The 15,503-nt window shown below is 28.3% G+C and overlaps 4 protein-coding genes across 7 annotated transcripts; 2 read left to right on the top strand and 2 right to left on the bottom strand.

Annotated features, from left to right (window-relative positions):
- Positions 1-3,997: 3,997 nt before the first annotated feature.
- LOC106788050 (E3 ubiquitin-protein ligase CHIP) lies at positions 3,998-6,966 on the top strand. Of its 3 annotated transcripts, none has more exons than XM_014750971.1 (5): positions 3,998-4,035; positions 5,101-5,273; positions 5,333-5,531; positions 6,099-6,436; positions 6,536-6,966. In XM_014750971.1, the coding sequence occupies exons 2-5, from the start codon at positions 5,157-5,159 to the stop codon at positions 6,776-6,778; spliced, it is 897 nt and encodes a 298-aa protein (XP_014606457.1). In that variant the 5' UTR covers positions 3,998-4,035; positions 5,101-5,156; the 3' UTR covers positions 6,779-6,966. The 3 variants fall into 3 exon arrangements, with proteins under 3 accessions (XP_014606457.1, XP_014606455.1, XP_014606456.1); XM_014750969.1 differs by lacking the exon at positions 3,998-4,035 and adding an exon at positions 4,768-4,989; XM_014750970.1 differs by lacking the exon at positions 3,998-4,035 and adding an exon at positions 4,787-5,004.
- On the bottom strand, positions 6,856-11,365 carry LOC106788049 (GPI inositol-deacylase). The gene is made up of 10 exons (XM_014750968.1): positions 10,755-11,365; positions 10,525-10,678; positions 10,312-10,422; positions 10,077-10,180; positions 9,566-10,009; positions 9,227-9,480; positions 8,710-9,144; positions 8,252-8,641; positions 7,786-8,169; positions 6,856-7,705 (listed from the first exon to the last, which is right to left on the bottom strand). Exons 1-10 carry the CDS (start codon positions 10,908-10,910, stop codon positions 7,411-7,413), a joined length of 2,727 nt encoding a protein of 908 aa, XP_014606454.1. The 5' UTR covers positions 10,911-11,365; the 3' UTR covers positions 6,856-7,410.
- Positions 11,366-11,554: 189 nt separating this feature from the next.
- On the bottom strand, positions 11,555-12,928 carry LOC106788024 (peptidyl-prolyl cis-trans isomerase 5). Its single transcript, XM_014750908.1, has 4 exons — positions 12,566-12,928; positions 12,259-12,466; positions 11,979-12,163; positions 11,555-11,896 (listed from the first exon to the last, which is right to left on the bottom strand). The coding sequence occupies exons 1-4, from the start codon at positions 12,782-12,784 to the stop codon at positions 11,762-11,764; spliced, it is 747 nt and encodes a 248-aa protein (XP_014606394.1). The 5' UTR covers positions 12,785-12,928; the 3' UTR covers positions 11,555-11,761.
- Positions 12,929-13,221: 293 nt separating this feature from the next.
- LOC106788023 (peptidyl-prolyl cis-trans isomerase FKBP8) lies at positions 13,222-15,450 on the top strand. 2 transcript variants are annotated; one of them, XM_014750906.1, is made up of 5 exons: positions 13,222-13,315; positions 13,738-14,048; positions 14,149-14,348; positions 14,435-14,730; positions 14,835-15,450. In XM_014750906.1, exons 1-5 carry the CDS (start codon positions 13,240-13,242, stop codon positions 15,143-15,145), a joined length of 1,194 nt encoding a protein of 397 aa, XP_014606392.1. In that variant the 5' UTR covers positions 13,222-13,239; the 3' UTR covers positions 15,146-15,450. The 2 variants fall into 2 exon arrangements, with proteins under 2 accessions (XP_014606392.1, XP_014606393.1); XM_014750907.1 differs by having other exon boundaries at positions 13,286-13,422.
- The last annotated feature ends 53 nt before the right edge of the window (positions 15,451-15,503 follow it).

Genomic DNA, 15,503 nt, shown 5'->3' with positions numbered 1-15,503 from the left:
TAGTAGCATGTAGATCGTATTCGTTCGTTTCCATGAGTATATTATTATTATTATTATTATTTTTTGCTTTCAGATTTTATGAACTTTACCAAAGAATATATAACAAGTATACGTGTAATATCATTTTCTCGTTATTTCAAAGTAGACGTCGAGCTTATCCTATCCACTTTTTGAAATGATAATCGTTTAAATAGAGTCAATTTATCTAAAAAATGTGTGCATTCGACCCTACAATTTTTCACTCGAGTGACCCTTTGAAAATGGACATGGAACATCATTTTTCGAAATGTTCGGTTAAAATCGTTATCATCGTAACGTCTCAAGGTAAATGTTATCGCGTTGAGAAGGTCTTAAGGTCCGTAAAGAGCTCATTTGTCTCTAGGATTCATCTTTCCGATTACACTTCTCTTCCCTTCTATCTAGCAAAAACTCATTTATACCTAGACGACCCCTGTCCACCACAAAATCATCCTTGAAAAACATCCTCAAATTCGAGAATCGATTTGCGATACCACCTCAATTCTTCTATCCATTCTTTATATTTCCTCGTTTTATCCATTATCAAAAAGTCGATCTTCGTTAGATCCCCTTTATGAACTATTTTAATCTGAGAATCCTGTTAATGTATTACGTAGGATAAATCAATCTGCGTTATCATTGCACGAATTATTTCTTTTTCTAACCGGAATGACTGATATCCACGTTAATAAACAAAAAAAAAAACAAAAAAAAGAAATAATTAAATTAACTCGACGTTGTTTCTTTTTTTCTTTCTTTCTTTTTTCTTTCTTTCTCTCGGCCAGATTCGCAAATAGTATTAATCGCAAGTAAAAGAGAGAGAAAAAAGAAATGAAAGAAATGAGATTAGAGAAGTTCAACTTTGTATCCCTCGATATTTCTCTTTGATTCTTCCCTATTAGCAGAACAGAGACTTGATTTCTTTTAACGAAATCGCGCACATTTTTCTTCATTAGGATGATTACAAGTAAAGAGGATCAAACAAGTACCTACCTACCTACCTACCTCTATCGTTATATCGTTCTACAAACCGTTTAGGTGTGGCTCGAAGGGAGAGAACATGTATTATCACCCAGACTTGATTTCCTGGCGTGTCGACAAAAAATTAAACCTAATCATGCGCTTACAGTAGATAGCCAAGATAAATGGATTAATATAGGTCTAACAGTATCGTTGAATTATTAAAATATATTGCTTTGGTCATTTGTTACGTGAGATAGAAACAAATGTTCTCTAATGGACGTGTTGAAATTATATCCTTTCTTTTTTGATACCAGGAGTTTTTTCTTTTCGCGTAACGACAAAATTTTATGAAACAACATTAAAAAGAGAGAAAACGTAAAGACAAGGAAATAAAGAAAAAGTGAGATAGAACCCACTATACAAATTTTTCTATTCATGGTCTCACGATTATAAAAAAAAATTTGTAAAAAATATATAAGAATTATAAAAATATTATATCGTATGTTTTTTATGATGGAATTCTATTTCTGAAATCATTTTCATGAAATATTATGAATGTACATTAAATATTCCTAATAAATAATTATTTTACAAATTATATGCCCCAGTATATTGTTTAATTCTTATTATACTAATAATTTTAATTCATATATATTGTACTAATTTTCTTATTATTATTATTTAAATAATACCTAATGCACGTTAATGCACATCAATGCACGTCAATACACATATAGGCGTGCGTTCGTATTGTAACAACTTGCGTATTTTATTTGAGATTTCAATCGAATGTCAATCAGATTGTTTTTATTATTGTGTTTAAGTAAGAACTTGCGTTTTACATTTGAAGTTTCAACCGAATCTGCATCAAAGCATTTGCATGTTTACGTTAATTTAGGAATGGAGTACTGTAAATGGAGTACTGCTATATTCCTTATGCTTTAATCGGGTCGTTACGTTAATTTAAAACGATGTTCATAATTTTGTATCCAACATTAATAATAAGTTAGAGACCAAAATTTATGACTCGTTATGTGCGTTGAATTTTTTGAAATTTCTTTTTAGTAAATTACTAATGAAATGAATTTGTGTTAAAAAAATAAATGTAGAAATAAAGTCTTAATCTGGGGGCCACCAAATACAGCAACCTCTTCCTGATAAAATTTGCGATTTATCCAAATCTAATTGTAAAATGTGTAACGCAAATATTACTGGGCGAATGACTGTGCTAAATTCAATCTAAATTTATTGTATTTATATGTTTAATTATTATTCCCTTTATTTTGGTCCTTTTGACACATTGTTTTTTTGTTTAATATTTAAATGATCCATTGCCTTTTTCTTTTTATCCAAAAACTATATTGAATTGCATTGTAAAACTTTGACAATAACAATTCAACAAAAATTGTTAAAATTAAAATGATGTCTAACGAAACATATAAAACGATCAAAAAAATAAGTTCCGTTATTTTTGCACGAATTGAATCGTGAAACAAGTATATACTTATAATAGCTATTAATGGAACGATAAGTTTCTTGATAATAGATACAATATTCTATTTAAAAGTTTACGATTACATAGAAACTTCAGTCTCGAAGAATAAAAGCAATTTGTTTACGCTAAGTCTTGAACTTTTTAATATTATTGTGACTTCTGAAAACAATTATTTCAGTCGAGATGCAACCGTCCAAACGTCAACATCTTCGAGTCTGTAAATATGACAAGTTCTTAGATAAGAATTACATTTTATCTAAGTGAACGTTTAATTAAGCTACGTATTAATCTTTTTTAGTCATTCTGTGTGTTCTCATTTTATCTAAACCTATATGTATATGTGTGTATGTATGTATGATATTTCTTGAAACACTAAAAAAAATATAGTTTGAAAATTCGAAACAAAAATAATTTCGTTATAATCTCCTAACAACGATATTATTTTCACGAATATCATTCGAAAACGACATAGATTCGATTTACGAATAATATATTCTTTAAAACGTGTTGTAAAGAATCGAATAATATAATAGAAGAAGTAATATAAAATATACTAATTACCTGTAATTATAAAGAAGATACAGATTCCTTATAGAAATGGTACCTGCAAGTACATAGTATCCTTGCAGTACACTATCTTTGATTCACTTTAAATTGATAATAATCGAGACATATTGAAAATGTTAAATCGATTACTAGAAAAAGAAGAAACTAAATGACAAATACGCGGGTAAATAATAATGGTGTGTGTAAAAAATCCGGATACAGCTGACCTATATAAATTCTGAGAAAAAGTATTGGCAAGTTAACCTACATAATTTCTTGGAAAATATCTCTTTTCAATGGCAAAGTAGGTGATAAAAAAACTGTCTCGCTTGTTATCCACACAAACATTCAAAACACAAGAATATAAATACCTATATAGAATCAAACTTGGCGACAACACAACAAGCGTTCATAAAAACTTTCTATGTCTGTCTCTCGACATGTGATTTTCTCATGTATATATCATCTACACATGCATACATAAATTCTTGGAAAAGTCCAGGCTTCGCAGGTTATACATTTCCTTATTTTCAAAAAAGAAATAAAACTACGTTGGGACGTAAAATATGCACTATATTTTCTCTCTAAGCTCGTTATACTATAATATTTTATTGCGAATTATTATTAACATTTATAGCATAACTTTAATAATGTTCTGTATAAAAGTGTTGCCATCCGCGAAAGAAGTAGGTAAGAAATATTTCTGTGTGTGTGTGTGTGTGTGTGTGATTAAAATTATTTTATATTCTATGTAATGTTTACAATGTTGTATTTATGTTTTGCTGATAAAAAAAAAAGTCGTGAATTCTTTTAAACATTTCTATAACAGCTATTCAAGCACATTGAATATAATATAAAAAAATGTGATATGAAATAAATAGTATTAAATATAAACTTGGGGTTGTTTCAAACCAATGATGTAAACAATTACGTGATCACGAACGATAAGTTGACAAGTTAGTCTTCTTTTAGATACGGACGAGTAAACATCGTGCATTTCTTGTTCTATGCAGGTATGTTCAATTAATTAATACTTTAGATTATTTTACATTTATTTAAGCAATATGAAACATGTGTTTATTACTTCGGTATAATGTATTAATAAATTAACAAAATACATTTATTTATATGTCATATAATTATTAATGCACATTGAATAGAAATTAATTTTAATGTAAAATTTCGATAAGAGAGAATTTCAAATTTAAAGAGAGAGAGAGAAAGAGAGAAGAGAGAGAGAGAGAGAGAGATTGTTAATTAGTGAAATAAATAATACCTGAAAAGCTCGTACGATCTTGATGGTCACTTTACCGTTGAATTTCAACCAGAAAACATCATAACTTTTTTAATCTATAATATAATCGATTAACATAATTAATTAATTTTTCAAATTAATTAGATCAACATTTATTTAAACAATTTATAGTATATACATACTTCTGATTGGTGTATATAGCTTATTAGAGAATTAATAGTAATTTGATAAGAATAACTTAATAATCTCTGATTAGTGATGTAAACAACAGATGATTCGTGTAACTTTGCCAAGTGACAAGTCAGTTTATCGTTAGCTACTAAAGAATTAACATTGAAACTTTGAATTTAATCTCTCGAATAAATAATTATTTCGATCTGCATACACATGTATATGTAACTAGTAAGTGGTAACGATAATAATAAATAAAAATACTTACTCGTCAGATCGTGTAAATAAATATATTGTACCGCGACGATTCGTAGCGTCATCTGTCGTATTGTTTAGTGAACTAAATTGTGTAGACAGCTTTTATATAGAAGCTAAAGGGACCCTGGGCAAACGTATATACGTATTTAATAAATAATCTATTATATTTCATTGGTATTTTTAATATTTGTTGTAAACAAAATCGTATACATAAAGCGGAATAAGTGAGAAATGATATTCCTTTTTCAAATTAAATACAAATAAAAGTGATAATCAAGGAAACGTATGTAGAACAGAGGTTAAAATATTGTGATATTTTGTTATTTTTTTCGTTTTCTTTTCCTTTGATTTTTGTTTATAGTATTTATTTATATTTTTGTGTACACGTTTATAGAATTTAAAATACGTTCTCAACGTTGTGTCCGTTGCGACACTTAATAAATCATCACCATGAGCAAGATGTATTCAACTGCTAACTTGTCAGACAAGGAATTAAAGGAGCAAGGCAATCGTCTGTTCAGTCTACATAAATATGAGGATGCTGCAAACTGTTATACGAAAGCAATTGTGAGTGATACTTCAAATCTGTGCAGATCAGTTACGACTCTGCATTTGTATTCCTTCAGATAAAGAATCCGACTCAAGCGTTATACTTCACAAACCGAGCATTATGTCATCTCAAACTGAAGCGTTGGGAGTCATCGTGTCAAGATTGTAGGAGAGCTTTGGATATAGATCCTTGTTCTGTAAAGGGACACTTTTTCTTGGGTTTAGCTTTACTTGAACTAGAACTTTATGATGAAGCTGTTAAACATTTGCAAAGAGGTATGTTTTTATGAAATAATAATAAATGAAATTTATTCTACTTACAAAATATGATAGAGCTTCTTAAAAAATATGAATATATTTTGAGCCTCGATATTTTGCTTCTTTCTATTTGTATCATGTGCTAGAATAATTAATTATATCGATAGAAGGTCTATAATATAATGACAGTTATTATACTTTTTTTTTTAAATGCAACAATAAATGTAGTTTTTAATGGTATCAAAATATTTGATTAAATATCTCCATCGAATGACAAAATCTTCAAAATTATATATCACGTAGTATACTTTCTTACATTATTATAACTAATATTATTCCGAATTTGACACGGTTGCATGGAGCATTGTGACTACGCATAATTCATCTGTAAATGGTAGGAATATGTCCATTGAATTTCGAGGTAAAATACAATAAGTTGCATTGTTGCTTGATTCCTATCATTTGGCTATCTTGCACAACTCTTTTAGACACTAGATGCTACTGTCATCAAATTGTTAATTACTATTAGAATGACACTAATATTATTTTGAAAATGATTAACTATGCTAAATGACAATGGCATAGCGGTGGACTTGGCCAAGGAACAGAAATTAAATTATGGCGACGACATTACCAGTGTCTTGAGGCAAGCACGCAAACGCCGTTTTCAGTTGAGGGAAGAACAAAGGATTGCACAAGATATTGAACTACAGACGTATTTAAATCAATTATTAGCCGAGGATGCTGAAAGAAAATTAGCTACTTTAAGCGATCAAGAAATTATCAAAGATGGGGACAATAAATCTGGAATGGATGTATCGAGTAGTGATTTAGCTAGGAGGAAAGAAGAAATCGAAGAAAAGCGAGATATTTGTACAGCTCGTCTTAATGATTTATTTGCTAAAGTTGATGACAGAAGAAGGGTCAGTTTATATTATCGTATATTATTATTATTATTATTATTCGTAAGGGTTTCTTCGTGTTAGTTTTAGCCTCATTAATATCTATATTAATTTTAATAGAAAAGAGAAGTGCCAGATTACTTGTGTGGAAAAATTAGTTTTGAAATACTTCAAGAACCTGTAATTACACCTAGTGGAATTACTTACGAACGAAAAGATATTGAAGAACACTTACAAAGGGTGGGACATTTTGATCCAGTTACACGTGTTCGATTAACACAAGACCAATTGATTCCAAATTTAGCTATGAAAGAAGTGGTGGATACTTTCCTTCAAGAAAACGAATGGGCGTTGTATTATTAATGTGTTGATAAAATATACTACTATATATTTCTTACATTTAATTCGTATAAAAGGATAAAATATATTGTCAGTATATGATTTATTAATATTTTGGGGAAGAAGTTTTATTCTTTGTATACATACATATTCTGTCATTTCTGTCAAATGAATTAATAGAAGAACATCTAATACATTTTTAAATAATTTAATTTTAAATTCAACTGACTTTTTATTGTTTGTAAATTGTATACACATTTTAATAAGAAGTCAATGAAAACTATTTACACAATTTCTTTGACAATCTTTATATTATTAGTAGAATTATTTATTATGTATATCCCCAGCTTAGCGGTAAAATCTTTGTACATTAGAATCAACCTGTTGACTATTTTATGCACCCATAGATAACATAAGTTTGATCATTGAATATGTATATTTTAATTTTTTTCACGAATAATAAGTCATGTATTTTATGATACAATACAGTTTATTTTATTTCCTTTGATAAAATTTGCGTAAATAGTTTATTTAACTATTTAATTGTATTATGAGTATAATCTGTTAGTCTTTTTCTTCTTCCTCTTTTTATTAGAATTTTGTCCTGTTATAAAAGCTTTTTTTTTATTGCTATTTCTAGGAGCGATTTATTGTTTTTACTGAGGGTATGTTGCTAGCCTCACCCTCAATCTGTTAGTAATAATACAATAAAGAGAAAGAATAACTACAATTAATGCCACGGAGGGTGGTATAAAACATTGAAAAAAGGATGGACGAGCAGTTGCTGTCGTAGAAAGCATAATCCAACTTAGAAAACGCAACATATTGCTTAATATCCATGAATTGGAAGATTTGGAAGATATTTGTACGAGTTCAAGAGTATTACACACAGCTAAAATTTCCCAGCTAATGAGCAGTATAGAATCTTCTGTCAATAATCGTGTACTATAACTGTAAATCATTTTTTATTTTTCATTATAATATTGCAACAATAAAATAAAACTAAAATATTAATAGTAAAGTTAACTGACCTGAAATTTTTCGCCCATACAAGAACAGATGGTATAGCAGCTATAGCGGTAAAACTCCATAAAATAAAAAGAATTAAATAATCTATTATTTTTTGCTGACTATTTGCACTTGTTCCAGTAGTTTCTGTTCTTGTTCTACTCTTAAAAAATCTACCAAAGGTAAAATGTTGTAAGCAAGACATCAATAATTCTTCTAAATAATCTTCATACATTCTCGTCAATTTTAAAAAGTGCAGAAATACTGAGATAACCATAGATAATGCTCCACACGTTGCTGGAACTAAAGATATGACAAGAATTGTTGTAAAGAATGGCAATTGATTTAATCCACCGAGTAACCAATCAGCCCACGTCATCGAAAAGGCTATTGCTCGTGCTAAAAACCTATAGAAAAATATAAGAATATTTTTAAAAAATACTATTAAAAAATAAGAATTTTATATTACAAATAAATATATGATCTTACCTTACAGCTATGCCATGTGCTAATGAACCAAGGAAAATAACAGAACAGCATGTACCAATAGCGAATATACAAATTATGGCTAAAGCCACAAAACTTTCGAAAACAATACCAAAGTAGATGCATAAAGCAATTGTAACAGTTAATGGCGGATATATATTTTTATCGCTATCTATTCGCGATGATATTATTATTAAGAGTAAACTTATGATAATTATATAAAGATTAGACCAGCGATCTCGTATTAAACAAGAAATCTGATCTATTATGCCACCTTCTTTAATATTAAATTTATATGAACACTTTGGTTCTAAAGTCATTCTTAAGATTGCAGAAATATTAGTATTATAGTTGTAACGTGTCTGTACTTTTAAAGTTTTAGGTCCATCATCACTGTAAAACAAACAATTGTTGTGCAGATAATTTAATTAAATACTTGTATAAAAAAAGAATGCACTTACATTTCACTTAAGAATATAGTTTGACTAATGTCAGAATTCAATGATTCCAATAATTCAATACTAGTGTGAACTGGTCCTTTAATATCTTTACATTCAATATTTTTGAGTTCCACATCTACTACATTTATTTTATCTAAAGTTAAATAATATCTTGTTTGCCCAGGTGTAAAATTTATCAGACCAGATAAATCAGAGCTAAAAAGATTTTTAATTGTCCAACTCCTCCTTTTTATAGGCAAAATTCTCTTTTCATGAGAATATGCATCAACGGTAATTATAACATTGTTTTTTAAATCTTCTGAAGGTATTCTGATAACAATATGTGTCACATCTGGATATTTAATTTCTTGAGTATCTAAATCAACAACACGTCTGAGTCTATATAAATAATCAGGAACCATTCTTGTTCTATTTGTAAGATTCCAACCCCAGTCGCTAAAAACAAATAATAAAATGTTTTAGAAATAAATGATTAGATATAGCTTGAACGTTAAAATAATATGATTTTTATACGAACCACACTCTAGAGTAGCCTTGCAAATTTGATGCAGAACAAACAAAGAGCCAATCTTTTGTTTCCAAGTTTATTGTTTCAATTGTCAAATGATCACGCGGATCTATAAGTCTAATCATTAAATACGTAGGAACTTTTCTAGAACTGTCGACTTTATTTTCCCATGTGTATTGCCTCTGGATATTTTCTATCCATTCACCTTTTTTATTAAAATTAAATTTTTCTTTATAATGATATAATCTTTTTCCTGAAGCTCGCTATAAATATATAATAAATTAATATATTTACCTTTTTATAAATATTAAACATATAAGTAAACTAGAAATAAAAATGTTTCCTTACATGTAAAAAATGATAAGATAAAGCTTCTAATTTACGAGCAGGTTCATTATAAATTCTAGGTGGTCTTTGTGTATAATTAACGCTATCAAATAAAGATCTCACGACAGAGAGAACTAATTGTTTGCACCACAAAATACATTGATGATCTGTAGATTTCCAAACATCTGGTATACTTGTAGATAAAATATTTATATCCGCTATAGAATCTATAACTTGATATGCTGGTACGATTATGTCTCTTGGGCCACCAGCAATTGATACCACCTTTATACCAGCATCTTTAATGTCACTTGCTTTTTTCTCTAAAGCGTAATAATAATTGGCAAAAGTATTATCGAGCACTAATGATGGTGTTGAAGGAGCTGCCAAATTGATTATAATACTGACAGTACTAACATTTGCATTAGGTACTAATAAAATAGCTCCTTTGGCTATAATTCCTCCCTGAAAATGAAGATAATTACATTCTTCTAATTTATATTTTTCATTGCAAACATGTATTTATAATTACCATTGAGTGACCAAGAAGTACAACATTATCCATGTTTCCTTTATACAAACTTAAAATTTTGTTTATGCAGTGATAAACATACATAGTTTCTTCCATCAATACACCTTTTATAAAAAAAAAAAATATCTTTCATTGTTATTCATATATTGCAAATAAAAATATTATTTTTATACTAAACGTCTTTTTAAATATCTTATTAACTAGAATTTTTATTTCAATGTGATATTATACGTACCGCCATACAGACCAGAATAATCTTTACCCAACGATACGGTAAAAAAGTCAAAGTGAAAGGGTGTTCGATCTTTCAGAGCTTTTCTCAAACTGACAGAAGCAATAGATCTTACTGTGTATGCAAACAAAGATATACATATATACATGCAGAGTATGTTGTAACTGATTTCACTATCCTAGTATAAACCATAATTAAAAAATATTCACACGTTACCTTGTTCATGAGAGCCGGCATTTCCAGGAATAAAAAGGACAGGTATTCCTGTAAAATGCATTCTTCTAAGTTTTTCTGTAACAAAACCTTCTCCGTATGCATACAATCCAAATCGTGGATAATTGTTTTCTATGTTATCATCTAAAGCTACCCTCTATATCAAGATAAAAAAATGAAGAATAATAAATTAATCTTTCACAAAATAATATTTTTTAAATAAATATACTTACCACATATTGAGGATATTCAAACATATAAGTCATTTCACAAGTATTATTCTCAAAATCTGTGATGTACCGTACACCACCAAGGATATATAATAATAATAAAAACAAAAATAATGTAACTACTAAGAAATAGAATAAAATAGATTTAAGAAACGTCATGTTTTATCATTAATATCTACGTTTTTGGTTATTTTCTAATCATTTCATTGACATTTACGTTAACCTTGTCATACTACGAAATATGTATAAAATGTTTCGATATTTATTAAGAATCAATTCTAACATATTCAACATTTTTTGCGATATTTAAAATAATTCACAAACGATGTATTTGGTATTATCAATAACACATTTTTAATTTAATTTTAAGGTTATTGGTACGTCAGTTATGTATGTGAAGATTGGTACATATGATTGTATGGACTTGTAACCATTTTTTAAATTCATTATATTATATTACTTTTAAGAGATTTTAATTTTGTTTCAAGTGTTTGATATTAATTAATTTTTGTAAACACTTATCTATCACGAAATAAATATTCGATTACATAATTCAATCCGAGAGTCAGATATCTTTCGATGCGATATGAAATGTACGTGAGAATATCATGAACTTTCTTATACTATAGCAAAGTTCTTTCAACATCATTCTTCAGAATTGGAATACAAAAGGGCAGTTGTTAGAAAATGTCATGTACAATATAAATCACTAACAATTTAATGGTTTAATAATACTAATTGACTAAAATTAAATTATCATGCATTCTTCATTTATATGAATGAAAAAAATATCTAAACAATCGTTTAAACAAATTACGTTCACTTTTATTAGTCATACAAACGAAATATGTATCTTTATGAACATATACAGATATTTATAAAATTTTTTTTTTTATTATAGGAAGTAATATTTATGTATGAAATTACAGATTATTGGAATATAATACAGTGATCAAAATTGCATTGTTAGTAACATAACCGTCATGCATATTTTTTACATAAATTGATTTTTATTGAGTAGCATCATCTCTAGATACCCCAAATGGTTCTGGTACTGTTTCTGCTCCACTGTCGCTAATAACAACATCCTCTGTTGGTTTATCTCGACTATCGGTAGATACAGCTTCTATTTTTTTAATAATATCCTAGAGAAATATAACAAAATACATTAAAATAAATAGAATTAATATATTAACAATATTATAGTATTTTTAAATCGGCACATACCATTCCTTTAATTACTTTTCCAAAAACAACGTGTCTACCATCTAACCATGGAGTTTGTACAGTAGTAATGAAAAATTGGGAACCATTGGTATCTTTACCAGCATTTGCCATAGATAACCATCCGGCGCCATAATGTTTCAACTTGAAATTCTCATCAGCAAATCTAGCACCATAAATACTATGTCCTATAAAAGAAAATTTAATGATTCATTGAAATATTATTAAATGATGTCAAAAACATCTTTTTTTTTTAAATGTATAAAAGAAAAATATATTTAACCTCCAGTTCCATCTCCTTTAGTGAAATCACCTCCTTGAATCATAAATTCTTTAATAACTCTATGGAATTTGCTTCCTTTGTATCCTTCTCCAACAGGTTTCTTAGAAAGTTCAACAAAATTCTGTACTGTTTTTGGTACTGTATTTCCAAAGAGACCAATTTCAACCCTTCCAACATCCTTACCACCAATTTGAATGTCAAACCATACCTAAATATGTTAAAATAATAATACAATGAACAAAAAAATTCTCATCGTACAGCTGTCATTCAAAGGATCATGATTTTTATCATGAAAATTCATATTTACCTTATCAGTTACTTTTGGTCCCTTAACTGCTTTATCATCAGCATGAGCGGCCAAACAAAAGATTATAGCCACAAGGCTAAGAAGTAAAATTATCCTCATTGCTACTTGTATGATTTGTCGTCTATAATAGCGATTTATAGAACAAAGACGTTCGACGAACAACTGCCGTTCATCGATGACTAAATTGTATGTAGTCAAAGGTGAAGTTGAATGAACCATCAAGACTTGAAATGCGCACCACTGCGCACGCGCACGTGCAAGTAATGTGGGTACCTATCATTGGTCTGTAATAGATTTTGTCATACACCACTGTATGCTATCAAATAGGCACCCCTGATAATTTGTCGACTTATTCCGATTGCGATTAAAATTATTGTAATATTTTCTAAATTTCAATTCTGATTGTAGTTTGAAATAAAAATTACTTGGAGATAATATTAGTTGTATAAGTCAAATGATTAAAAACCTTTGCAAATGATGTACACATATGCACACATCACCATATGGTACACGCGAGTTTTATAAAAAAGAATAACTATCTTCACTAGTGTATTTTTTTCGCTTATCTTTATAATGATAATTAGGTTCTATTTTTAACATCTTATGAAAAACAGTGATTAATTATTTGAATTTATTTTCCTATCTTCTCGTCTGTATCTAACAAAAACTTATGTATGCAATTAAAAGGAAGAAAAACTCTCGATGAAAATTCGATTATCGATTTCATCATAACGTTGCCTAGTTCACATTATAAGTATATTCTGCCGGTAGTCTACATATTATATTATGTTCAAATGTGAAAAATAAACTAATGTTTTAGGAAACTTTATTAATTTCATATCTTCTAAAATATTAAGGTATAATTAATAATTGTATTATTTTATTCTTTTAATTTTGAGAAATTATTATGCATATTAATTCTTTCTTATGTTCTTTTAAAGGTTAGATGAGTTAGCATTTTCTTTAATATTACACATTATTAATATTATATTATCTAAGTATTATTATCATGAGTTTTTTATTCTCGTATCTATTGATAAATATAATATTTTATTTTTATTATAACCTCTAAATTTGCATGACTCATCTAATGTTAAGAGATTATGTTTGAATATTCTTGAATTATTGTTATGCAACAATAATAATAAGAATTTGATAATTTTACTTTGTAGCAATGGAAAACATGGAAATAAAAACAGAGAAAACTCAGACTGATTTCATTCGCAAAGATTTAAATTTTGATATCGATCCTAAAGATCCGTCAACTAAAGCAGCTTTAGCCGATCATCAAGTAGACGAATGGATTGATATTCTTGGTAATGGACAATTGAGAAAAAAAGTTATAAAAGAAGGTCAGAATGGAACGCGACCTAATACAACAGATTATTGTACACTGAAAATTATTGGTAAATTAGAAGCTGGAAAGATAGTAGAAGAACATGAAAATATTACTATACAATTAGGTGATGTTGAAGTTGTTCAGGTAATGTGTTCTACTCTTTTGTAGTGAAATAAATTTTTCATTAAATATTTTTTGTTAAATTTTTGAAATATATAATGTGATTTTTTTCTTTTATACGTAGGGATTAGATTTAGCAATTGCTCTAATGAACGTAGGTGAAACTGCAGTAGTGGAAGTTGCTTCGCGGTTTGCTTATGGTACATTAGGAGTTGAACCTGATATTCCACCTAATGCTACTATTTGGTATACGGTTGAATTAAAATCGGTTGAATTAGAAACGGATATAGAAACTCTTAGCATCAGTAAGAGAAAAGAAATTGGGTAATTACTATGATTGCAATTAGGTTATATGTTTAATCTTTGTTGATGTAACAAGTTTTGACATATACATTGTTTTTACGATACAGAAATAAAAAACGAATACGCGGTAATTGGTGGTTTGCACGAAATGAACACACAATTGCAATTCAATGCTATAGAAGAGCTCTAGATTTTTTGATTCCTTCCAACAATTCCTCTACCGATGAAATCGAAGAATCTGCTACTGACACAGAATTGCAGGATTTATTGGAAAATCGTATGGCAGTATATAATAATTTAACTGCAGCTCAAATAAAAACTGAAGCGTATGATGCTGCATTAAAAAATGTAGAGAATGTTCTAACATGTCAGCCACAAAATATAAAAGCATTGTTTAGAAAAGGTAATATTAACCGTAACTTTATAAATGCAGTATAAATGTACATTTCATTCAATTTCAGTTGTTAGAATTAAAATAATAAGCGAACATATGTTTTATATTTACAGGAAGAATTTATCATCTTAAAGGAGAACATTCTTTAGCATACGCTACTTTTCTTCAAGCCGCTAAGTTAGATCCAGAATCGAAAGCTATTCGACAAGAATTAGCAATTTTAAAGAAAAAAAATGTGAAAGATGCGCAACATGAAAAAAATCTTTATCGTAAAATGCTCGGAACACAGAAAATGAGTGGTGCAAGTATGAAAAATCAAAAGAATAACAATAAAAACCGCGATTCAAACAAACTCGCTTGGAGTCTAATTTGTGGGGCAGCTGTTACTATTGCAGGAGTACTGATTTATAAGTTCACATCATGACAGAAGAATTGGAAATTTTATTCGCTAGAATCGCATTTAATAACGTAAACCATTATTGTGAAATATAATGATGATACAAGATATGATATTTTGTTACATAAAAATAACTATATATAAACAGATTGTTTGAAAATATCATATTACTTCTCTGTGGAAGTAACTTAAGAAACTAATGCCTCCTTGTAAAATTGTTCATAGCAATTAAAAATTAAGTATTCATCTTTTTTTTATCAATAAAAGGTATAAATACTTAAATATAATCATTTATGTATAAATAAAAGACAAATAGAAAAATTATTTTAAAATGATTTAAAAAATATAAAAATTTATTTATATTAATAATCATTTCATTTTTTTA

This window comes from Polistes canadensis, unplaced genomic scaffold (assembly GCF_001313835.1).
Source record: "Polistes canadensis isolate GaletaPanama2010 unplaced genomic scaffold, ASM131383v1 scaffold_122, whole genome shotgun sequence".
In the NCBI taxonomy this organism is placed as follows: Eukaryota; Metazoa; Arthropoda; class Insecta; order Hymenoptera; family Vespidae; genus Polistes; species Polistes canadensis.
The sequence above is the reverse complement of the archived record's forward strand: the minus strand, read 5'-3'. Positions and strand labels throughout refer to the sequence as shown.